This window comes from Rhinoderma darwinii, chromosome 2 (genome assembly GCF_050947455.1).
Source record: "Rhinoderma darwinii isolate aRhiDar2 chromosome 2, aRhiDar2.hap1, whole genome shotgun sequence".
Taxonomy (NCBI): Eukaryota; Metazoa; Chordata; class Amphibia; order Anura; family Rhinodermatidae; genus Rhinoderma; species Rhinoderma darwinii.
In genome coordinates this window covers 204730320-204756704 of record NC_134688.1, presented here as the reverse complement: position 1 = coordinate 204756704, position 26385 = coordinate 204730320, and the positions used below count along the sequence as shown (strand labels likewise).

At 40.5% G+C, this 26385-nt stretch overlaps 1 protein-coding gene across 2 annotated transcripts in view; it reads left to right on the top strand.

The window, feature by feature from the left end:
* CFAP47 (cilia and flagella associated protein 47) overlaps window positions 1–26385 on the top strand; it is a 546843-nt gene that overhangs the window by 13475 nt on the left and 506983 nt on the right. For both annotated transcript variants that reach the window (XM_075852746.1, XM_075852745.1), the window contains exons 5-9: window positions 10527–10665; window positions 16640–16865; window positions 19169–19329; window positions 24187–24320; window positions 25508–25743. In XM_075852746.1, coding sequence (XP_075708861.1) covers window positions 10527–10665; window positions 16640–16865; window positions 19169–19329; window positions 24187–24320; window positions 25508–25743 — 896 coding nt within the window. The remainder of the gene's footprint in view (window positions 1–10526; window positions 10666–16639; window positions 16866–19168; window positions 19330–24186; window positions 24321–25507; window positions 25744–26385) is intronic.

Here is a 26385-nt window from a genome sequence, read left to right as displayed (position 1 = left end):
TTCAGCACCCGCCTTACATTAGCCTGGACAAGTCTACTGTATAACCTGGGGACTGTCCAGCTGGAGAATATCCACTCTGCACTGTTCTCTTTGGATAAAGATCAGCGTTCAAGAGGATGGGACATTGTCCGCTCACATGCCACTTCCTGCAAGAGAGTCTGATGGAAGAAGTCAGCGTTAGGATTTTAGCTGTCTATGGGGATTTGAATGTCACTATATTGAGGCCTGTACCTGTCACATAGAAGGGTCGGTGGCTGTGACTTATGAGTGACTGTGGCTGTCATTGTTATATAAAAGGCTGTCGCTGACATTGCTATGGAGGGCTGAGCCTTTTATGAAGAGTTGTGAATATCACTGTTATGAAGGCGCTGTGTCAGTCACTGCTGTCACTGATAAATGGAAGGCTGTACATGAATTCTATAGTGGACTAACACTGTTATGTGGGCACTGCCGTTGTCACTGTTTTTGGTGAGGGCCTCACTTAAAATAGCAGGTAACATTTCATTGAAAATCAGGCTGCATTCTGATGTCACAGGGCAACATCTGGAGGCGGATCTATTGTTACTTCAAGGACGCAGTGGGCATTGTGTTCATTGGTGTCTATGATGCTGTGATGCCCTTTCAGGAGTAAAATCTAGGAGGGGCAGGGTATTCATATATATATATATATATATATATATATATTGTCGTGGAAATCCATCGCTCAAAATATATTAGACTGAAATTTATACGAGTCCAAACAGACTCTCAAGGCCAGACTCCATTAGTCAGTATCCTAATTAGGATATTTCACCGATATATATCGAGAGAGGAGAAGAAAACACACAGACACGCTGAAATGTTCAAAATGCTCCTCTGAAGGATTTATTACCAGACTCAAACTGTTAAACTGAAATTCAGAAGGGGTGTAGGCTTGAGGTAAACCAATCAGAGACAATGTAACAATATTTGTTATTCAGTAAAAAGCATACAATAAATACATCCCAGACACATCATTATAATTCTTCACACATTAGGTTTTGCAGGTGTCTAATCTCTTTTGGACAGAATGTCCTCGTGGAGATGGGGGAGACCTTCCTTCACGCATACTTGCCACCCTCCCATCTCCCTCCCTGTCCAACTTCGCATGGGAACCAAGGTCAAAGATAAAACATACGAAATCAACATTACTTGTATTAAAGAAACAATGACTTTTCTATTCACTACAATAAAACTAAGATGGGAACTCCAGACAAGATGGCTGCTGCACGAAACGAAATAATTTAAACATTATCATCACTTTCACATAATACATATCTTAGTAATTCGGCATCCTGCTTGATAATTCACAATGTAATTTCATACAGAGAATATAAGCAAATAAATCATCCTTCACAAACCCCCCTTTTTCTCATATTAAATTACAGAAATTATATATTATGATTATGAAACTCTAGCAATATATCAATAGGGCCACAACTAATATGATGCCATCACCAATGTCCGGTTAGGGTACGGGGTCCCACCAGTGTATTGACAAGTCCTGTACATCATCGTCCTCTTCTTCTCCTGTCTTCTGATTAGAACACTTGATACTGCTGATGGATTCACTCAGGTTTTTGGTCCTTACTTTGAACTTTGCTGATGTCATCAGGACTTGGTTTGGTTCTTCTCATCTTTCAGACCCCGTCTCTTTTAGTTTACGTCACCGGGCTGTACACAACACCTCATGCTGTGAGCCTGGTATGAGATCCCACGTAGGCGGATTAGTGGAGTGTTATTGTGACACAACAAACCCTCCGCTCATCTGTCTTCTTCCTCCGGTAAGTTACTTGTCTGGGCGGCTGCTTGGAATTGTGACACTGCCGTCAGTTCATGACAAATGCGTTGTACTGGCTCCGGCTGCGCCTGCCGCAACTCAGTGATGGAGTTCATCGTATTAAAAATCTTTTAGTTCATATTTACTGGCACTTGCTGGGGACCCCCAACCCTTGTCAATTGTTAAAATAAATACTAATCTAGTGATAACATCTACGTACTATAAAAGTTGTTCTAAGTACATACAATAACAATCTCAGGCCCTTAAACTAAATCAAACAAACACCTTTTATATAAGAAAAACTTCTCTGTTCCAATGGACATGGCACCTAAAAGATGTGTAATTATTGGGTACATTTCATTTGCACTTGGTGTCACGCTTTCCAGCAGGATTTGTACCTTGATCTGAGCTGATTGCCTGGAACATTTCCAGCTCACCAAAATATACACAGATTCCACATGTTTATCTGACAAATGTCGCAAACCAATTTTTCTTACTCTAATTTGTATTGCATGGGAAGGCCTCTCAAGGTCTGTTCTCTTCGTGGGAGGCGGGTATGATAAGGTTGGCAATGGTCTGCCAGGACTGTTCTGTAGGCAAATCAAACAGCTCTAACAGAATTTAGCAGCAACAGCTGTAAAGCCTGGGACATACTAATTAGATCTTACCAAATCGATCCTTGCAGTCTTGGGGCATATGTGAGGTCATACACCATCAATGCAAGTGCCATCAAGAGTGACTTGGGTGTTACCGGTTCACCTTCCCTTATCCGTCCACATTCTGTTAGAATCTGGTTCTCACGCCTTCCGCTCCCAGTTGGACTCTTCCTGTGGAGAACAAATTTTTTCATTGTATAAACATTAATTGATCTTAATCAAATAATTAATTTGAAGAAAAACATTAACAAATAACATCTTTACATCAAACGTTCACATTGAGCAATAACTAGAAATTATACATGCAAACTCATTTTTCTTCTTTTTATATATATATATATATATATATATATATATACACACACACACACACACACAAACGCTGCACAGAATTTTCCTTTCACAATAACAACAACAAAAAACAAATAACTAAAAATGTTTTCAAATGGGAATATTCCACTTCTGTACCTTTTATCTGATGCATGACTCTAATAGTCCAATGCTAAGGCTGGTCCAGAACTTTACATAAAACTTAACTTCAGTACTTAATATTCCCACAACACTTCTTAAATACAATTATTAAACAAACTAACTTTGGAATAACATCTGGAGAACTGCTGATATCTTATTGTACAAACATCAGTTCTATACTTGGGATAACATTGTTCCCCTGTCACTTACACACAACGTCTGCAGTGGGGAAAATACAGGCCGGGCTTTAGGCCCCCCTGAGAACAGGTCTACACACACGAGCACATTGTCATACACTTCTACCTCGGGTAGTTGTATGTTCTGCAGTCGCTGGGACGGATAATCTGGCCGGGCTGCACTTTTCACAGGTACCTTTGCTGTTTTACCTATGTCACGCCGTGCGCACATCATGTTGGCTGCTACAAACCTAGTGGTGGCATTATTGTATCCAGGGACAAGCCAATTTAATGATACCTGGCTGCATATACCCTTGTTGTCAGTTCTGTCTTCTCTCGCTCTCTCAATTGGCTTACCCGATGATCCAATAAAATTCCTACTACCAATGGGCCCATAATTGTGGGCGATGCCAAAAGCGTACCTAGAGTCAGTGTAAATGTCGGCCGTCTTACCTTCTGCCAGGTTACAGCCTCAGCGAGCACCTCCAGCTCCACTCCTTGAGATAAACAAGAAGGTGAGAGTGGTTTCTGGGTAATTTACCTTGTGCCTCGTATCCTGTTCTACACATACTGTATGAAGTATTTCTACATTATAAATTTACATTGGAAACCCATGTCACATATAGATAGAACATTTCAAAAGGGTGGAGTTTTATTGTTCCACATTCATCTGATGATCCAGAACACTTGTAAATCCCACCCACCAGGTCCTGTAAATACCTGATTAATACAAAAACAAACAAAATATGTTACTGAAATCTGGCATAAAATAAACAATATTCAAACAATTTTTTTGTTTTGCCTTCTCCCCATCTAAATCTATAAAGACTCATCTGTGAGTGACGTCACCTCTGCCTCCCATGTAAATTTGCTGGAGGGGGATGGTCTTTTACACAATACCTCATATTGGGTGGAGACTACAGCACAGCTTACCCAGTGCCATATTCACCGTTCTGGAAGGATCTGGAACCATCTACACAGAAAAAACCTCAAAATTTAGGTTACTGTCATACACATTTAATCTGGATTACTCCTTGAAGCTCATACACATTTTGTAGATCTCCTAGAACCAAATTCATTAATTCAAAACAAAATAAAACACAAAACAAAACTACCTGATCAGTCCCTTCACCATTCCCTCCTATTTGGACTCTGCGAAAGTAATGTAGCAGGGTTCAAAACGACATATCAACATAATAAAATTAGGCACTCTATCGGGGTGGCACTAGTTTAACCCCCTGTAATACACAACAGCCTGGAACAAAAAAAGATTACTTTCTCCTGACAAAAATACATTTTATCTTTAAAATGACCTGCAACCATTTACCTGTAAAACATCTCACATTTTCAAAAATAACATTTAGGCAGCACCATAGCACGCGCCTCATGTGTGAAAACAAAAAAAACAAGACAAATGTAATTAGTTATTCAATAACACAGAAAATAATATATCTGGTAATATTAATTACTGCAAAAAAATAAGCTGTACATAACAGAACAGAGGGGGCACATATATTTTCAAAACCCCATGTCTCACAATATCTGTAGTTTAATACATTTGAATTAACATCAAAACATTCCAACATTAAATCTTATCACATTATAACACATTAATCTGCAGTATAGCTTTTATCTTTTTACAAACAGATCCAGCCGGCTGTAATATTTTCCTCGCTTGGTGTAGTTACAGACTACTGCGCGTGCGCGAAGATAAGACACATTACATAAAAAATGAAAAAAAAAGTGGAACTGATTTTAACCCCATACACAAAACACTAACATTTTTAGACATTACTGCTGTTAAAAATAGGAAACATACAATATAGTTCTGCTTTTATTGTGGTCATTAGTTTCAAACTTCAGACATGTTACATTACACACATCACACAGATGTCTCATCACATCACACATGTTACATTGCACACATCACACATCACACAGATGTCTCATTACATCACACATTACACTCCCCCCGTTCTGACCCACGTTAGTACTTTACAATTAAAGCCCCAACTCCTTTTGCTCATTCTAATGTTGGACGGGACCAGTGCCCCAAAGCATCTTTGTCCAACTTCCTCCTGACCCCATGGTCGGAGAGCAGTAGGTTGATTTCCGGTAAATCCCCACCTCCAGGCAAACAGGCCACGCCACGTTTGCCGACAGATATCTCAGACCAGTCTATCTCCTAGACTGTCTTACCAATACGATATCAAAAGTCGTTCCTCCAGACATTCTAGCAGTAGGATCCTCTGATCCCTCACTGGATTGAACATCAAGAACAGACAAAATGCTACCAATCAACAATTACAAGAGCAAATTCTTCAACAAAATCGACATTCATGAACCTCCATTGATTCAAGCAGGAGTTGGTCACTTCACTTATGCAGAACACTTGCTGCCGGGGTGTGTCTTTTGGTTCATACAGCCTGTGATGTAGCATATATCCCAAACTCTTTCCTCTAGCACTTTGCAATGGTTTCACATGCAAATTATATTTGGTAACATATATATATTATCCTCCCCGCTCAGCCGTTCACTCTGTGGGGTGTAGTTTAGGGGGCTGTTATGTATGTTGGTGATAATTTCTTTACGGGCTATGGGTCTGAGCCAATACCAATGTCCTTCACTGTAATTACTACTACGACACAGGTGGCACCTGGGGTAAGTGTCAGGGTCATTCATTGAATACAGGATGTTATATTACAACGGTATTCAATCCAGCGGTCTGATGTTATACTACTACAGACTTAATTACTTGGATGTTATTTTACATCAAAGTGTATATGCCGGATTATCACATGTGCTAGAAATCAGTCTGTACTGATTCCCACCTTATGCCAGTCTGGCAATGCATACAACTGGTTTATGGACCCTTACACACAATATCACTGTCTGGCAATGAGTTAGGAAAATATAAATGATTTTCTAATACAGTATTCAAAGTTTTCCCTGTTGCAATGGGTAATGGTATTGAGTGCAAATTCAATATAGACACAATTGCTTCTCCTTGCACTGGATTCTACATTATCAGGACTTAACCATTGAAGCCCCTGGTACTACAGGATATTACTCACAACTATCCAACTGTCCTCTCACCTACAAACTGTCAGTACCTCCCAACTATAATCCCAGACAAACGGGTAACAGAACAACTATTAATCCTCAACAATTTTACACAACTAAATAACAAATGACGCTACAATAAAGCAGCAAGCAGAAGTTTTGTTTTTTCTTCACAGTCCAGACTACAATCTTTTCATTTCAAATACTTCACATGTGAGTTACGACTTCTCTCCGCCATGCGCTACGTCACTGCATTCCAAAGGCGGAGGTCTTACACTTCTCACAATTTTCCTGGTTGACAATGTAATTGCTGGCAAAAATTCTCTCATGTCTTTCATATTAACAGTTTAAGATCACGTACACACCTGCAATCCTTCATCACACAAAAAGCTTCAACATACCTTTTTGGATCCATCTTTCAACCCACTTCTGACTAAGGAGCCTCGTCCAGAAAGAAGTGACGTCTGACAACTAGATTCCAAGGCTTACGCAATGCATGTGTGAATGGTGTAAGAATAAGCTCCTTACCTACCGCGTTTTTTTTGTAATTCACAGATGCAAAGCCAGACCTCTCCAGTGACAGCTTATCAGACGTGCAATCTTCCGGGTTTTATCGGCACCATTACTGTCGTGGAAATCCATCGCTCAAAATATATTAGACTGAAATTTATACGAGTCCAAACAGACACTCAAGGCCAGACTCCATTAGTCAGTATCCTAATTAGGATATTTCACCGATATATATCGAGAGAGGAGAAGAAAACACACAGACACGCTGAAATGTTCAAAATGCTCCTCTGAAGGATTTATTACCAGACTCAAACTGTTAAACTTAAATTCAGACGGGGTGTAGGCTTGAGGTAAACCAATCAGAGACAATGTAACAATATTTGTTATTCAGTAAAAAGCATACAATAAATACATCCCAGACACATCATTATAATTCTTCACACATTAGGTTTTGCAGGTGTCTAATCTCTTTTGGACAGAATGTCCTCGTGGAGATGGGGGAGACCTTCCTTCACGCATACTTGCCACCCTCCCATCTCCCTCCCTGTCCAACTTCGCATTGGGAACCAAGGTCAAAGATAAAACATACGAAATCAACATTACTTGTATTAAAGAAACTATGACTTTTCTATTCACTACAATAAAACCAAGATGGGAACTCCAGACAAGATGGCTGCTGCACGAAACGAAATCATTTAAACATTATCATCACTTTCACATAATACATATCCTAGTAATTCGGCATCCTGCTTGATAATTCACAATGTAATTTCATACAGAGAATATTAGCAAATAAATCATCCTTCACAATATATATATATATATATATATATATATATATATATATATATAGGCACCACATGCTGGAGAGTAGATGTGCATTCATTCATCCACTCCATCCAAGAAATTGTACACCCCTCCTCATCAAAAAGTTTGAGTAGTGCTGATCTAATGTGTATGGGTAGCTGCAATTTTATGCATAGGACAGTTTAACTCCTTCCAAGCTGTTTTCCCCTTCCTTGCTGCCAGCACACTACCAAACAAATCATATGATAATCAGATTTTTGGAAACATTTATGTAGTTGGATGATCTTGCCAGACAGAACATGAGATTATTTACTGAGTATGTTTCCGGCTCTGCTCGCCCAAAAATATTGCTTGGCTAAAGAAACACGTTCCAGTCAATCAAACCGTCAGAACAATCGACCAGACTGCTGCGAGTTCTGTTGAAGCCTGTTCATGTATCAGAAAATAAAGGCATACATATTCCAAAAGGTATTCTCAGTATTCAACAAAGTGATGAGCATGAGGACCCTACATATTTCACAGTGTCAAGCAGTCTCTAGGCTTGTAGGGTTATGATTATCAGGAACCTGAACGGTATGGATGGTTGCATTGGAATTTCTAATTTAAGAAATACCTCCTGGGTGTTAATCTTGCTTTGTATGGTGTATTAGGTGGAACTCTACGTACTGCCTAATTTAAAGAGTCAGCCACATGCTGTGGTCACATGACAGAGCGAGCTCCAGAGCGCCTGTTAGAGTGCCAGCCATGAAACCACCAGTTACACATTAATAAGATTGACAGCTACAGTACCCCCATAACAGAGACAGCCATAGTGGAGGTTAAACACTTACACTTTTGTCATTCCTGTGCAGCTCTGTTCTGCACTAACAGGAACTTATGGATTGCTCCTGCTGCTCCTGAATGCAAAGGACCTAATGATGGTATATGGATGGTGTGCCAGTGACTGCCTCAAAAAAAAACTTACAATGATTTTTCCATTTTCGGGTGGAGTTTACTTCATGAGAAAAAAAAAGCCCATCAAAGGGCTTTTATTTAATAAACAAGTCAGTCAGTGCTCATTAGTTCAACTTTATTAAAAATTATTTTTACTTTTTGAGATACAGCTGCTTTGTATTCTGTATACAGAGCAGCTATATCTAGCGCTAATTACTGTTCCCGTCAGGTTCGCAGGACTGACAGGTGCAGTGACAGCGGGTCCTACATGTCTCTGACACGCCGGCTCCACCTTTTATCCATCACATGATGGATTCAGGTCAAAACGAAAAATACAGCTGCTCTGTATAGAGAATTTAACAAAGACTAATTAAAAAGTTGCATTAATCACACTGACAGACCTGTTTATTAAAAAAAAAATTGAAACCTTATATAGAGCAATGTTTCAGAGTTTTGCTCCTCATCAGTAGAGGTGGCACTAGAGAGACCGTTTTCTTCCTTTTGGAGGAGAGCTATTTTGCATTATTTTTCTCAGAGAACATTGCCCTAAAGACTCCCTATGGGCTACAGCAGATCTCCGAAGGCGAACCAGTACCTTCGAAGTAATGAGTTAGGTAATTTGTCACAAATTTTGTCCTCCATACCATAATGTGGTATCATTTTTCACCCATATGATACAGTGGTCTATCTGCCCTCTAGCAATTACATTGAGATTTTGCCTTGATGCTTCGTTCTATTTATCCACTTGCCTACCGCTGAATTACATACGTTGCAGCCATAGGCAGTTAACTGAGAGCCACGGTTTTTGAACAGTGGCCGCAATAACTGTCTGCCGGCGCCAAGTAGCATGGCAGATCCCATTGACCGCACTGTTAATATGCAGCAGCTGTCGCAGGGAAGACCCTGGAGTACTGCTACTCCCTTAACCCCCTACATTCCGCAGTCAATAGTGGCCATGGCATCTAGGGGGTTAAACTGAGGAAGGGGCTCCCTCTGTCACCCCATTGGCCACCCCGCGATGCGATCGTGGGGTGCCAATGGGTGGAAAAGGCAGCCGGGGGCCTCACAAATGCCTCCAGGCTGCCATAGCTATATGACTATTAGGCCGTGAGGCCAGAGTCACGGCTTAAAGGCTTTGTACACCTTTCAAATATGTTGTTTTTTTTAAATAAAAGGTGTACATAGCCTTTAATAGATTGCCTCTCAGTTTATCACGGACAGGCAATAATGCTTTGGTATACTAAATATACCCAAGCATTATGAAATAAATCAGTGGATCGCTTTGTGAAATCCCCTAGTAAGACAAAATAAAAAAAAATTGATTTGAATAAAGTATATTACAAAATAGTATAAAGTAAATAAAACCATTTTTTTCATATAAAGTAATTTTTTTTCCATAGCTGGTGGAAAAAAAAGAAGACACAAATATGGTATCGCCGCAATCGTAACCACCTGTATAATAAAGTTGACAGTTATTTAAAACGCACAATGAACGACGTAAAAAAACCCGCAAACAACTATGTCAAAATTGCTACTTTTTTTTAAATTCCTTCTTTTTAAAAAATTCTAAAAGTTAATCAATCATTTATATCTTCCCGGGAAATGGTTCTATTAAAAATGATAACTCGTCCCGCAAAAAACAAGACCACTTACGGCTTAATTGATGAAAAAATAAACAAGTTATGGCTCTCTGAATTCGGCGATGCAAAAACGAAAGCATTCTGCCAAAATAGGCTTGGTAATGAAAGGGGGTAAACCCTCCGGGAATGAAGTGGTTAACATTATTACTGGGATTATTGCCTGTACCCGTGTGGCCATATAGACAGTGATGATTCATGCTGTGCAATAACAAAAAGGAGACTCGATGCATAATAATAAACCAGTACAGACAGCTGTAAATTGGTACGTGCTGCCCCGCAGCTAGGGACAATCTCTCCAGTCCCCAAGCTTTTTTTAATGAGATGATTTTCACACATTACCTTACCACTACACTCCGTTGTGGAAACTTATGGAAAGTTACCACTACCAGGCATTGCTATTGATTTACATGAGATATCATACTTTGTGAATGTTACTAATGTGACTATAATAAAAATGTTTATGTTTTATTAGGTACTTTTAAAATAAAATACAATGGCCACTTTCCCATCACTATATCTCCAACCAGTGGAATAGTTGAGCCGAAAACGATGCAAGTAATTAAAGTGGACCTATGTACAGATACTCCAGCTGTCATTGAAGAAACCGCTAAGTAAGTGAACAATAACATCCAGACAATTAAAGTCTCATGTACATGACCATATAATGGCTTCATACAAGTTTCGAATTGTTCGGAGCCATAATATCACTCCCATAGAAATCTATGGTCTCACCCTCTATGAAACCGTAGGAACTCTGTGCACATGGCTCTGCCGCGTGCGTGACGCCTAACACAAAAGTAAAGTGATACAAATTGTGCTGAAAGTCAAAGCAACTCTGCTAACTTGTAAATGAAACAACATTTATGAATATCTATAGACCGTTTCCAACCAAGAATTAAAATGGTCCATATATTAGTAAATCAGAGACATCTAGCCAAATTATGAAATGAAGTTGTATTCAGCTACTTCACATTTTTTACGTTAGGCTGCAGCCTTTTTGGCAAACGTAATATCAGGAAGGTCAGCCATATTGGTGTAATTTTGAATTTGCTTCTCAGAAATGGTGATCAGTTGTCATTTTGTGAGTTACATTATTGGAACAAAGTGACAGTTTTACCATCAGTTGCTGAGAAGCTAGAGCAAAAGTAACAAGCAATATGGCTGCTCATCCTGTTGTCATTTTGGAATAAATGGTTGCCACAAATGAATAGAAAATTGCCAATATTTCTATAAGTAAGACATACATAATTAGGAAACTTCGTCAGCTACTGTATTTTTTTATTTACTCATATATGGACACTTTTCCGTATTGGATGTAAATCTTCTTTTACCCCTTCCGGCAAATAGATGTAACTGTAAGGGCATGGCCAGACGTGGCAGAGTTTTTCCGCTGCAAATGTTGGTGCAGATTTGGGGCAATTACGCAACGAATCTGCACCAACATTTGCATATTTGACAGGTAATTCAGACGTTGCAGAAAGCACAGTGGACTTGCCACAGATTTCAGTTTTTGCATTGCAAAGGCTGAGATTCGCAGTGAAATTCCGCTTCTCCGCAACAGTCAGTGCATGCTGCGGAGGAAAAATTCCACACCGCAGCCTATGGTCCGCAGCAGAGTTTTCCACAACGTCTGAACTAACTTGGCTAAAAATTTTTGGAAACAACTGTAAAAAACAGCCGCTGGAGAATTCCACTGCGGACTGTCCGCAGCAGAATTCCACAGCAATCCCGCCACGTCTGGCCGTGCCCTAATTCCATTGTAGCAGTACATTCCTGCTAATGTGTGTAAAGTTATGTGCATGGGATGGCTGTACAGCCGAAATCCGCTGCAATGACCGGGATCGGAGTTACCCCCGAATCCCAGCCATTTGACACCTAAGGTGCCACGGTAAACAGTGAACGCAGCATCTAGGAGGCTAGGCAGAGGGAGGTGGCTCCCTCTATCACCCCATCAGAGCACCATGACACAATTGTGGGGTGCCAATGGGTTGTCATGGCATCCGAGGGTCTAACAAAGGTACCCACGCCTGCCACGGCTGCATGAATTTAAACCGTGCTGAAGGCATGGCCTAATAGATTGCCTGTAAGTTTTATACTGATGGCCAATAATGCTTTGGTAAACTGAGTATACCACAGAATTATAGAACCGATTAATTAATCGCATTGTAAAGTCCCCTAGTGGGACTAAAAAGTAATTAATATAAAATAAAGTTGTTTTTAAAAATAAAAAAAGTGTACACCATGAAAAGTGGTTTTATTTTGTATGTGTTTAAAAAAAGACACATGTGGTATCGTTGCAATCAGCTGACTCATTATTTATGTCAGACAGTGAATGGTGGAAATTTAAAATGCAAAAAAACAATGGGGGAATTGCTATTTTTTTTCCTAATACCTCCTCAGGAAAAGTTAATAAAAGTAAGGCGTTAAGTTATATGTACCCCAAAATGCCATTTAGAAAATACAACTAGTTTCACAAAAACCAAGCTCTCATATGGAATACGTCGATGGAAAAATAAAAAAAGTGATGGCAGGGATGAAAAAGGAAAACAATCGCAGCATCAGAAATGCAAAAATTATCTGTGACGTGAAGGGGTTAAATAACTCATGCTAAAAACATTTGCTTTCAACCTCGTGTCTAAGTTCACAAAAGTCAATTAAATGCATGAAAATTTACCAAATATTATATATACTTACTATCTTTCCTAATGTACATTGTATATTATATACACTACCGTTCAAAAGTTTGGGGTCACCCAGACAATTTTGTGTTTTCCATGAAAACTCAGACTTATATTTATCAAATGAGTTGCAAAATGATTAGAAAATATAGTCAAGACATTGACAAGGTTAGAAATAATGATTTTTATTTGAAATAATAATTTTCTCCTTCAAACTTTGCTTTCGTCAAAGAATGCTCCATTTGCAGCAATTACAGCATTGCAGACCTTTGGCATTCTAGCTGTTAATTTGCTGAGGTAATCGGGAGAAATTTTACCCCATGCTTCCAGAAGCCCCTCCCACAAGTTGGATTGGCTTGATGGGCACTTCTTGCGTACCATACGGTCAAGCTGCTCCCACAACAGCTCTATGGGGTTGAGATCTGGTGACTGCGCTGGCCACTCCATTACAGATAGAATACCAGCTGCCTGCTTCTTCCCTAAATAGTTCTTGCATAATTTGGAGGTGTGCTTTGGATCATTGTCATGTTGTAGGATGAAATTGACTCCAATCAAGCGCTGTCCACAGGGTATGGCATGGCGTTGCAAAATGGAGTGATAGCCTTCCTTATTCAAAATCCCTTTTACCTTGTACAAATCTCCCGCTTTACCAGCACCAAAGCAACCCCAGACCATCACATTACCTCCACCATGCTTGACAGATGGCGTCAGGCACTCTTCCAGCATCTTTTCAGTTGTTCTGCGTCTCACAAATGTTCTTCTGTGTGATCCAAACAGCTCAAACTTTGATTCGTCTGTCCATAACACTTTTTTCCAATCTTCCTCTGTCCAATGTCTGTGTGCTTTTGCCCATATTAATCTTTTCCTTTTATTAGCCAGTCTCAGATATGGCTTTTTTTTTGCCACTCTGTCCTGAAGGCCAGCATCCCGGAGTCACCTCTTCACTGTAGACGTTGACACTGGCGTTTTGCGGGTACTATTTAATGAAGCTGTCAGTTGAGGACCTGTGAGGCATCTATTTCTCAAACTAGAGACTCTAATGTACTTGTCTTGTTGCTCAGTTGTGCAGCGGGGCCTCCCACTTCTCTTTCTACTCTGGTTAGAGCCTGTTTGTGCTGTCCTCTGTAGGGAGTAGTACACACCGTTGTAGGAAATCTTCAGTTTCTTGGCAATTTCTCGCATGGAATAGCCTTCATTTCTAAGAACAAGAATAGACTGTCAAGTTTCACATGAAAGCTCTCTTTTTCTAGCCATTTTGAGAGTTTAATCAAACCCACAAATGTAATGCTCCAGATTCTCAACTAGCTCAAAGGAAGGTCAGTTTTATAGCTCCTCTAAGCAGCATAACTGTTTACAGCGGTGCTAACATAATTGCACAAGGGTTTTCAAGTGTTTTCTAATCATCCATTAGCCTTCTAAGGGTATGTGCACACACACTAATTACGTCCGTAATTGACGGACGTATTTCGGCCGCAAGTCCCGGACCGAACACACTGCAGGGAGCCGGGCTCCTAGCATCATACTTATGTACGACGCTAGGAGTCCCTGCCTCGCTGCAGGTCAACTGTCCCGTACTGTAATAATGTTTTCAGTATGGGACAGTTGTCCTGCAGTGAGGCAGGGACTTCTAGCATCGTACATAAGTATGATGCTAGGAGCCCGGCTCCCTGCACTGTGTTCGGTCCGGGACTTGCGGCCGAAATACGTCCGTCACTTACGGACGTAATTAGTGTGTGTGCACATACCCTAACACAGTTAGCAAACACAATGTACCATTAGAACACTGGAGTGATGGTTGCTGGAAATGGGCCTCTATACACCTATGTAGATATTGCATTAAAAACCAGACGTTTGCAGCTAGAATAGTCATTCAGCACATTAACAATGTATAGAGTGTATTTCTGATTAATTTAATGTTATCTTCATTGAAAAAAACTGTGCTTTTCTTTCAAAAATAAGGAAATTTCTAAGTGACCCTAAACTTTTGAACGGTAGTGTATAATGTAACCTTTATTAGAGGAGTAAAAACAAATATTTTTTTACACCTAAAAGACCTTTCAGACCTAAACCTAGTAGCAAATGGATACCAAATTCACTAAGATCAATTGCAAATTACCATAGTAGGGATATGATCAGAAGAAAAGTTTGACAAGTGCGAGATGAAAGCCACATGCAAAACCTTTTTTTTTTTTTTGCTCTTTCTGTATGTGATCTTCATATTCATAGAGTGACTGTCATCTGTGGGAGGCATTTCTCCACTTTAACTTCATAAAATTTGTATTAAGAATATTGCAGTAAGAGGAAGAGAAAAGTGGTTTTTAAGATTTTGAGATTTAAGGAATTAGCTTGGTTTGACTGCTGTCCCTCCTCTGCTCTCAGCCTTGTGCCAGTTTTACTTCGAGTCAAATAACTGAGATAGACTGGTTTTTTGGAATGTGCAGCTTGGCAACACTATTTAAAATGCTTTACCCAGATTATGTGCAATGACTTAAAGGAGCACTCCACATTTTCCTTTGTTTTCTTTTAATGTCCCCCTCCATTTGTACATTGGTGTTTCAGTGGGGTGCTGTGTGCAGAAATACTTACCGATCCGTGCATCACGTCGTTTTCGGGTCCGGCGCTACCCATGTTCTGACCTGGTCTGGGATCACTGTGCTTGCTTTTGAGAAAACCAGAACTCAGGCTCTCAATGCATTCCTATGGCAGCCAGAACGAGGCTCCATAGGAATGCATTGAGAGCCTGAGTTCCTGTTTTCTTAAAAGCAAGCATAGTGAGCACAGACCAGGTCAGAATGAAGATCACGTGGGCGGCGCTGGACCCGAAATGACGTGATGCACGGATCGGTAAGTATTACTGCACACAGCACCCCACTGAAACACCAATGTACAAATGGAAGAGCAAATAAAAAAAAATGTGGAGTGCTCCTTTAAAGCTGGATTGACACCGCGCTGGCAGAAGAGATTGAGTAAGTATCTTGGCAGCAGTCAATCCAGGCTATTCCCCATCTCCAACTGGGTTATTAGTTGGATGAAAAAAATATTTAGGTGGAGAGCCTTAGGGTCAGTTCACACTGAGTTTTTTTGACGCAGGATTTGATGCAGAAACCGTGTTGGAATCGGCACCAAAAAATTGCAGAAATCGCTCCCTATTGAATTCAATGGGAGGAAAAGGCGTTTTTTTTCCCAGGCAGCTATTGTTCGCTCATGTCCCTTCTTGCTGCGTTTTCTGCCTCTGACCTCCCATTGAAATCAATGGGAGGCAGAAAAAAACCTGCAGCGCTCGTTTCTAAGAATTTTTCGCAGCGTTTTTTGCCTGCGGTCATTGCATTAGCTTCAATGGTCGCGGGCATAAACAGCAGTGACAAAGCGGAAAAATAAGTGCAGGCAGTCCAAAATCTGCCTCAAAATTCCTGAAGAAATTCTGAGGCAGATTATTTCTGCCCACAAAAAACTGATTCCTAGGATAGGCTATAAATGTTAGATCTATCGGAGGTAGTCTGATTGGACCCTCCACTGATCACCAGAATGTGGGACCCCTGCCCTCTGTTCATTGTAATCTGGGAGGCCGCGAAGGGAAGCAGAGGCACGTAATTATAGTCAATGGGACTTACAGAAACAGCTGAGCTCCCTCCTCGTCCTCTCTCCACATCGGACTGCAGTACAGTGAATGGGGGACAGGTGATCATGGGGGTTCCAGTAGTTAGATCTTCACAGATCGAGCATTTATCACCTTTGCTGTGGATGTTGGGTAACCTCTTTAATGCAAGTTTTAGTATGATATAATTTGCTGTATATCGGCATGGTTAGTTACCGTCCCTTAAAATGTGTATATCTGCTTTATTTATGTATGTCCAGGAAGATTTTGTGCGTAAAAGCTGACTACTATTGGCTGTCTGCTTTATTTTAGGGTTAAATTACAAGGTCACGAGGAGCTGCTCTTGAAGATAAAAGGAAATATAGTCAATCAGAATCTAGAATTGCTCGATCTGTCTGAAAAACCTCTAAAGTGCCTTCACTTTGGATCTGTCTATTTTGGAACATCAAAAATTCACAAAGCAATGATTTATAATGATAGCCCTGAGACAATAAGCTGGGTGTCTGTCCTGGATGATAATGCCGTGGGTGTTGAATTGGTAAGTTTTTCAAAAGTTGGAAGTGAGTACTGTATTACAAATTATGGAGAAATAAACTAGAAATTACTTTCTATTTGCTGGTCATTCCTACTTAGTGACCCAGCAGAGATAGTGGAATTCTGAATTTAAGTTGAGTTGCTAGATTTCAATCAATATACATTGTAGGAGGATATTAAGATGATCTCCCGACCACACATACATCATACATTGCAAATGTAAAGGGACACAAATAGTTAAAAGAAAAATACCTGCAACATTTACCATGAACAAATAAAAGTCTTCTATATGTCTCCCAGGAAGCATCAAGTTTGTCTCCTCCTTACCCCTTTAGCAAGGCCATATTCACATGGTGTCTTTTGTAGGCAGAAAAATTGTCACATAATATATGTCAAAAACCAAAGTTTTTTTTACACTGTTTTTAGTGAACACATGCTGAATGCCGATTTTTGAATGCATTTTTGTCATTTATTTTATTTTTATTTTTTTTATTCTGATTTTTAAAAAAAATTCTGTATCTAAATAACTTTACATTAGAATGTACTGTCCTAAAAAAAAAAGCACTGTATATTTTGTATGTGTTTACGCATGCAAAAACTTTCAAAATAGCAAGCATATCTTGGCACATTTTAAAGTCTCCCAAACCCTTCAATGGGACAATGTGGTGTGTTTTCGGTGTGGAAAACATTTTTTTACACCATGCATAATTTTTTTACGCTTCTGAAAAAAAATAAACATGCCATTGAAGTAATTTGAAAACTTTATACACAAGTTTTTAAACAGATATTTCGGCATGTAAAATGCGCCAAAATACACCTCAAAAATACGCTGTGTCAACATGGCCTAAGGGTGTATAGTATGTAAAACAAGTAGTTTGGATTTAAGGAAGAAACCTGGCTGCTTTACTACTTTTCCTAACCTGGTGCCCAGGTCATCTAAAGCCTACCCATTATTCTGTGCCCTGCCGAAGATGGAGAGGGTGTGAAAGATATAGATGTCTGTTTCCTCTTTGGGTATGCCCAGACGTGGCTGAGTTCTTCCGCCACTGTACGCATCAATGGCGCAAAGAATCTGCGTTGCAGATCCTGTTGCGGCTTTGCCTAAAATGGGCATTAAATTGATCTGTACTAGCCGTTGCGTATTGAGGGGAAGAGGGCTTCCCTTCTCTCTATCAGTGCAGGATAGAGAGAAGGCACAGCCCTTTCCCTAGTAAAAGTAAAAAGAAATTCATACTTACCCGGCCATTGTCTTGGTGACGCGTCCCACTTTCGCCATCCAGCCCGACCTCCCTGGATGACGCGGCAGTCCATGTGACCGCTGCAGCCTGTTATTAGCCTGTGATTGGCTGCAGCCGTCACTTGGACTGAAACTTCATCCTGGGACTCCGGACTGGAGGAAGAAGCAGAGAGTTCTCGGTAAGTATGAACTTATTTTTTTTTACCAATTGATGTATATTGTGATCGGAAGTCACTGTCTAGGGTGCTGAAACAGTTACTGCCGATCGCTTAACTCTTTCAGCACCCTGGACAGTGACTGACGTCGCCTAGCAACGCTCCTGTAATTACGGGTGCACACACGTAGTCACCCGTAATTACGGGAGCCCCATTGACTTCCTCAGTCTGGCTGTTGACCTAGAAATACATAGGTCCAGCCAGAATGAAGAAATGTCATGGTAGTAAAACCAATACGCTCCGCAGCACACATAACATCTACATAACATCTGCGGACTTCATTGCAGAATTTTGACTCTCCATTGAAGTCAATGGAGAAATTCCGCAATGAGTCCGCAACAAGTCCGCTACATGTCCGCAACAGTCAGTGTATGCTGCGGACACCAAATTCCGCACCGCAGCCTATGCTCCGCAGCGGAATTGTCCGCAACGTGTAAATGAACCCAATTAAAAAGCTGTGGAAGGCAATGGAGAAACGTATACGCTGCGGATTTCCGCTGCGGACTGTCCGCAGCAGAATTCCAGAGCAATTCCGCCACGTGTGGTCATGCCCTTTCACATAACCAAAAGGCTCTTTCTTTTAAAAACTTTTAGAAAGTACTGTACTTCACATTGAACATTTTTTTTTAGGAGAAGTGTCCCTTTAAGCCTCACCATTTCCCTTTTGGCAGAATTCCGATATGCATGGTTAACTTTACCCCTCTCAAACTTAGCATGGCCTTATACTAATTTCCCCATCATCAATCAAGCTTTGTTAAGTCTAATGTAAAGCCTATCTCCATACAGTGACAGTTACATATGTATGTGTTATATACATATCTGCAAAACAAGTTTTACTATGATATTGTTTTATAGGGCACTGATATTCGGAAAAGTACAGATGCTGTTTTACAAGACACGGATTCCAGGAACAGGACAAGTGCAATAGAAGTCGCTAACATACTTACCTGCTGTCCTAATGAAGGCGTTCTTTTACCTTTCCAGAAAACCACTTTTACGGTCTGTTTTAGTCCCAAGTGAGTAATATGTTTCTGTGTTTCTGTGTTCTCACATTGGAAGATATGTGCAAGGGATAATAATAGAAACTTATTTGCTATAACTAATACTACACATCAGGAGTTATGTATAAAAAGTGGACGTCAAATTGTGAAAATGGTCCCATGTCACGAAATGTTTAATGTCTTGCATAATGACCGACAAACTTTAAACAATTATTTTTAAGTATTGGAACATTAAAAATTAATTGCGGCTTTTATATATATATATATATATATATATCGTTCAAGTATTTCTCATGGGGGGTCCTGTCCGTGACTATAGACAGTACCCCTATATGCTCCAAAATGGTGGATCATGGTTGGACCCTATGTTCCACCATATAGTGACACCGTACGTCAACGAAGATTCTAGGTGAGAAAACCTCCATAATATGCCATGCAATGAAGCGTGCCACAATTTTTTCTTACAGATACATATTTAATCTGTTAGAAGAAAACTTTGTATGCCTTTGTATAAAATTGGAGGTCCAGTATGGGCCCATAGAGGACTATCGGCACCGTATTACAGATCTGTACTACATGGGTCCATAATACATCTGTTCATACTTGCCTTTTTCATCAGGCTTCTATTGCATTTTAGGAAAATAAAGAAATCGCATATGTCAATTAAAGGTATGTTAAACAAAAGGGATGTGGAAATGCATTTACATTCATGCGGAATAGCATCCCCTATATAAAAAAAAAACCTCTAAGCATAGTGTCATTAAAGGCAATATTTTGAGTCCATTTTTTTAAACAACTTTTTAATTGTTTTTTTTTTTTTATTTAAAAAAAAATTATTATAAAAGAAAATTAAAAAGTATAAATCCTCTAAGACGTTGGTGTTTTTTGAAAAAAAAAAAATGTTGCCAAAGGTTTACATAGCCTTTAAGTTAGCATTCCACAGTCCCCTTCACCCATTTTGAATAAAATATCATAAATGGAAAGAAAGTGAAAAAAAAATACAAATAAAAATTAAAGGGGGAGAGGCAAAACACCGTATTGGGGAATCTCCAGACACTTTTATAAAAAAAATATATATATATTAAGGAGAGCCCTCCCACACACTTTAACTCCAGTTAGTAGATACCACTAAACGATCCAATAGTACCAAGCAGGGGCATTGCTAGGGTCTTAAAAGATCAGAGGCACAAACCCTGAGACATGTACTTACCCCCCCCCCCCCCCCCGTGAAAAACAATTTTGTCTTTACATATATATCAGAAATAGCATATCTATAAGACTAAGGCTCCTATAGCTACATTACTGGATAGAATTGGATGCATTGTCTCAGCAGGCAGTATCATACATGATAGACCTAGGGCTAATTCAGACAAGCGTGAATCTCGTGCTTGTGCTGTGCGTTGAAATAACGCACAGCACACGGACCCATTGATTTAAAAGGGGCTATGCACACATGCGTGAGTTTTCACATAGCGAGTGTCCATTGCATGTCCTATATTAGTGCGTTTTCACGCACCTAGTCGCCCATTGAAGTCAATGGGTGTGTGAAAACCACGGACAGCACACGGACGACATCCATATGCTGTCCCTGTTTCACACAAAAAAGTGCTTGCAAGTGCGAGAAAAGCAGACTGATGTAAAACGACCAGATTTACGGGCGTTTTTTACGTGTGTAAATCTGTCACGCTCGTGTGAACGTGGCCTTAGATACAGGGCCCCAGCAGTAAGTATCCTTGTACTAACCCTCAGGAGCAAATTTGGCATTTCTGGGGCCCCAAGCAAAGTTATGTCTCGAAGTTCTAATCAAACACACCTGTAGAGCGTTCCCCAAACAATGCCCCCTGTATATAGTGTCATTACCCCCCCATGTATGGTTCCCCCTGCCATACATCCCCCTTGTAGACAGTGCTATTCAGACCCCTGGAGGTAGTCAGACATACCCTCCTTGTCTCAGCAGACAGTATCATATATGATAGGCTTAGATACATGGCCCCAGCAGACAGTATCGCACATGATAGGCTTAGATACATGGACCAGCAGACAGTGTCACACATGGTAGGCTTAGATACATGGCCCCAGCAGACAGGATCACACATGATAGGCTTAGATACAGTGCCCCAGCAGTCAGTATCACACATGATAGGCTTAGATACATGGCCCCAGCAGACAGTATCACACATCATAGACTTAGATACAGGGCCCCACCAGTAAGTATCCTTGTACTAACATATGTCCACCCCCCAAAAAAATTGTGTGTGCGTGTATGTATATGGGCGTATATGTATGTGTGTGTGTGTATATCAGCATATCTGTAGCACTCTGTCCCTATAGCTATGGATAGAATTAGATACAATGGCTCAGCAGGCAGTATCACACATGATAGGATTAGATATAGGGCTCAGCTCGCTGACATTGCGGCTCCAGCGCTGGACCCAAGAAAGGTAAGTATAAGAATTATTTTGCTTTTTTATGTGTTACAAATTTTTTTGGTGTGTTTGCGTTTTTTTACAGGTTTGGTTGTTGGACTACTTTCGGATTCGAGGGCTAATTTGATGATGGCTTTTTTTATTCACATTAAATATTTTTTTATGTCCTTGTATTTTTTCAAACTTTATTACTACTGCCTATTTAATAGCTGCTGGCTGATTGACAGCGCCCATTACTAAGGCAGGGCTTAGTGTTAGCCAGTACAGAGGCTAACACTAACCCCCATTATTACCTCGGTACACATTGCCAGGGGTGCTGGGAAGTGCTGGGTACGATCCAGTACCCGATCATCTGCATGGATGGTCGGGCAGTGGGGCAGCCAGTGGTGTTATTAGGCTGGGAAAGGCCAAAAACAGTGGCCCTTCCCACCCTGGTAATGCTAGGCTGCTGCTGCTTTGTTGTATCTGGCTGGTTATGAAAAATGGGGGGGGGGGGCATGTTGTTTTTTCCAATTATTTATTTCAAAAAAATAAATTTATGTGGGGTCCCCCCCCAGTTTTTATAACCAGCCAGATATAACACAGCAGCAGGCTAGCATTACAAGGGTGGGAAGGGCCACTGTTTATGGCCTTTCACAGCTTGTGGCCACCCCAGTGCCCGACCATCACTACAGATGGTCAGATACTGGATCGTAACCGGCTCTTCCCAGTACCCCTGGTGGCGGTGGGTATACAAAGATATAGATAAAATATTTTATTGAAATAAGAACCCGCCCCACACAACCCTCATTAACCATTTTATTGAAAATGTAGTCCTCGAAATAGTCCTCGAATCGGACGTAGTCCAACGATCAAACTTGTAAAAAAACACAAACACAAAAAAAACAAACATTAGTAACACATGTGGTAGGCTTAGATACAGGGCCTATGTGTGATACTGTCTGTTAGACCATGTATCTAAGCCTAACACAGGGTCGGCTTAGATACAGGGCACCAGCAGACAGTAATCTTATACTGTATAAGATTACTTTCTGCTGGGGCCCTGTATCTAAGCCTAACATGTAGTAGGGCTAGATACAGGGTCCATGCGTGATACTGTCTGTTAGAGCTGGTATCTAAGTCTTCCACAAAGTAGGCTTAGATACAGGACCCCAGCAGACCGTAACGTTACACTTACCCTCCCCTTCAGCTCCGGGTGCAACGGCTATCCCGACACCATCTAGCGCCATGACGTCATCCGCGGCGCACAGCGTCGTGACGTCATGACGCGAGAAGACGTCAGTACTTCCTCTGCACTCGGGAAGGAAGATGGGTAAGTATGTGTCGTTACTATAGTAACAGGGGCCCATGTAATTTTTTACATAGGCCCCAGTTACTATAGTAACTTTTATAGATGCGGAGCGAGCGGCCGCTGCGACCCGAATGTGGCAGTCGTCCGGGGCACCAGGCCAAAGGTCCGGGGCTTGCGACGCCCCTAGTACCAAGTACGTGAAATTTTATTATTTCGTTCATAGGTGTACGCCAAAAGTTTTTCCATACGCATGGTTTTGTGCAGGCAACCAATAAATTCCCCAACTTGGTTTCTGCTGTTTTTTGTTGGTCAGAATATTGTAGCAGCATGCTGCTCTATCCAGTAGAAAACCCCCCAAAAATAAACAGAAACCTGATGGACTTATTATAGTCAAAGGGTGTAAAAAAATGCATTTGTTAAAAGGATCATGATGTTATATTTAGGCAGGAAGTTGCTTTAATGCAAATAAAAAAAAAAAAAAAAATTATACTAAGGCACACGAACGTAAAAACGCCCGTAATTACGGGCCCATAGACTTCTATTGGCCACGGGTACCTTCCCGTTTGCTTACGGGAAGGTGCCCGGGCTGTTGAAAAATGTGGAACATGTCCTATTTCAGGCCGTAATTACGGCACGGGCAGGCCCATAGAAGTCTATGGGGCTCCCGTAATTACGGGTGGCTACGTGTGTGCACCCGTAATTACGGGAGCGTTGCTAGGCGACGTCAGGGGATAGTCACTGTCTGCAGCGGTCACATGGACTGCCGCGTCATTCAGGGAGGTCGGACTGGATGTCAAAAGAGGGACCGTCACCAAGACAACGGCCGGGGTACGTATGAACTTCTTTTACTTTCAATCGCTGCGGAAACTCTGCCCGAAAGGGCTGCCCCTTCTCTCTATCCAGCACTGATAGAGAGAAGGGGCTGTCGATTAGTGCAGAGAAAACGGGTGGAATACTGGTGACAACGGACCCGTATTTACGGGCAGGGGTCCGTAAATACTGGTGGAATACGAGTCGAATATGTGTGACAAAGGACCTGTATTTACGCCAGTATTTACGGGAGGAAAAAAATACGTTCATGTGCATGGGACCTTACAGAATGGTATATTATTTTTTTTATTTTAAATGATATTACATTATACAAAACTTTTTCAGGCACTTAGATGAAGACATCAGAACAAATGATATTCCATCTCAGCAGGATTATGCTCTCTTTATGAGGTTTGAACCAATTGGAAGTAAAGATGGATTCCTCCAATCAGGCGCAGATAATAATATGCATCATAAAGGTATGTGTATTCTTTACAACTTAAAGGGAATCTATTGCCAGGACAGACCCCTTTAAATGTCTTACAAATACAGTAAGGCTTCTGGGGCTCACTTCTTTGATTGCATCCACAAATTAGGCTTACACATGTCAAAAATTGTGATCAATAAGGGTCTGGGTGCTGAGACCTCCAATGAATGCTAGAAAGAAGAGACTGTGGTGTTCCAGAAAGATGATTATCGGCAATATACTGTCAATGGCCATTACTCAGTTCTCCAAGTTGCTTTAGGAGCACGTCACTCAACAGAAGGCCGTATCTGTGTGAAATAATAGTAGTAGATTTTCGATTTTCTTTTGGCCGCACAGTGGCTGTTGAGAAGTAGTTAGTGTTTGGTGATTATACATCTTTATCTTTTCAATTCTAGTAATTAATTATTAACATATTGGCTAATGTATTACTTGTGTGGCTTTTTCTGTGTTATACACAAAAAAGAAAAAGTAAAAGTTATAATGTCTTATAAAAAGTCTGTGTATTTAAAATGTGAAATTCACTTAAGATAACCACCATCAGATTATATAAAGTTGTACATGTTGTTATGGAACATATTGTGTTAATTAATGTTTTGTTTATTAGCCATGCCTATGTATTATCAAGCCAATTTTTTTAAGGGATTCTCCAGTTTAGAAAAAAACATTTTTACATTCCCTATTAGGGAATTCTAAGTTATTAGAGAGGTCCTCTGTTCTGGATCCTCATCTCTTGGCCAGAGTGGAGAGCGGCTACAAAGAGCATCTCTCGCTTGGAGGACCTGTCTTGTCCTGCATTGCACAGTCAACACATTGATTTGAATGAGCAATGTGCAATGCTTAATTTCCCCTGTGGTGGAGCTGCAGGGAAATAGAATACCTACTGCCAGATTTCCCCACAGATTACAGCTGAAAACTAGGGATCGCAATGGGACACTTTGTAATCTGCTTATGGTCAAGAGATTGTCCAAAGCAGTGAACCCCTTTCAGCTGGTGTTTTGAGGCACATATCAGAGCAAACTATTTTAACAAAGGGAATTGGTAAATGTGGCTAGTAAATGTTATCATGTACAAACCATTTCTTAAAAATAATGAATTAAAAGAAGTAAAAAAAAAAATAAAAAAAAAATTCATACTGTTTTACAATAATAATTGCTTTCTTATTTTATATCCTTGGCACAGGACAAAAGAAACGCCATGTGGAATTGGCTGTTACTGGCTCTGCTTTCCCTGTCACATTAACATTCAGCCCAGGAACAGTGTACAATTTTAAGGATTGCTTGATTGGTGAAAGGATCGATATTCATTGCTCACTAAAAAATGAATCTCAGTTTCTCCCTGTGGTGTTTGGCTTTCGCAAGATATCCCATTTTCATATCTCTCCGGCTAATGGAAAGATAGAGGCAGGACATTCTCAGGTACAAAAACATTTATCTAAATCTACCATGCTGCATTGTATTACGATACAAGATAAAGCTGTCCTGAAGATAGAAAGCCTGTTAACTAGTATTTGTGCTTTGCTTAATACATATTAATTAACTTGGCAAAATTGTTATATATTTTCGCTGTGTACTAGATGCAGTAATAGGATTTTAAAGCCTAACTCTACTGGGAACACCATATTAGTATACAATGTAAAGAATACTTTGCCTTGCTTATACTGATCTTAGATTTACTTTGTTTCCATTCACATTCAAACTCTCATTTAGAATAATACTACTTATCGTATTTTACGGACTATAGGACGCACTGGACCATAAGAGGCAGCCATAAATTGGAGCATAAACGATGAGAAAAAAAAGGTTTTGCCTTTAATTGTACATTTCCTGGGTAATATTGAGACAATAGGGTACCACAGTGCCCCAACACAATGCCAGCCACAGTGCCCCAACACAATGTCAGACACAGAAATACAAGATATTTGCAGTGATAATGCTCTCACCCTCCCCTGAACTCCCCGGATATCAGAGGTGTGGAGAGGCAGGGGTAAAGGTGTTGAATCGACTCTTCTTACTGCTCTGTACATAGGAGGGGGCGTGGCTAGAAGGTCCTTGCAGATC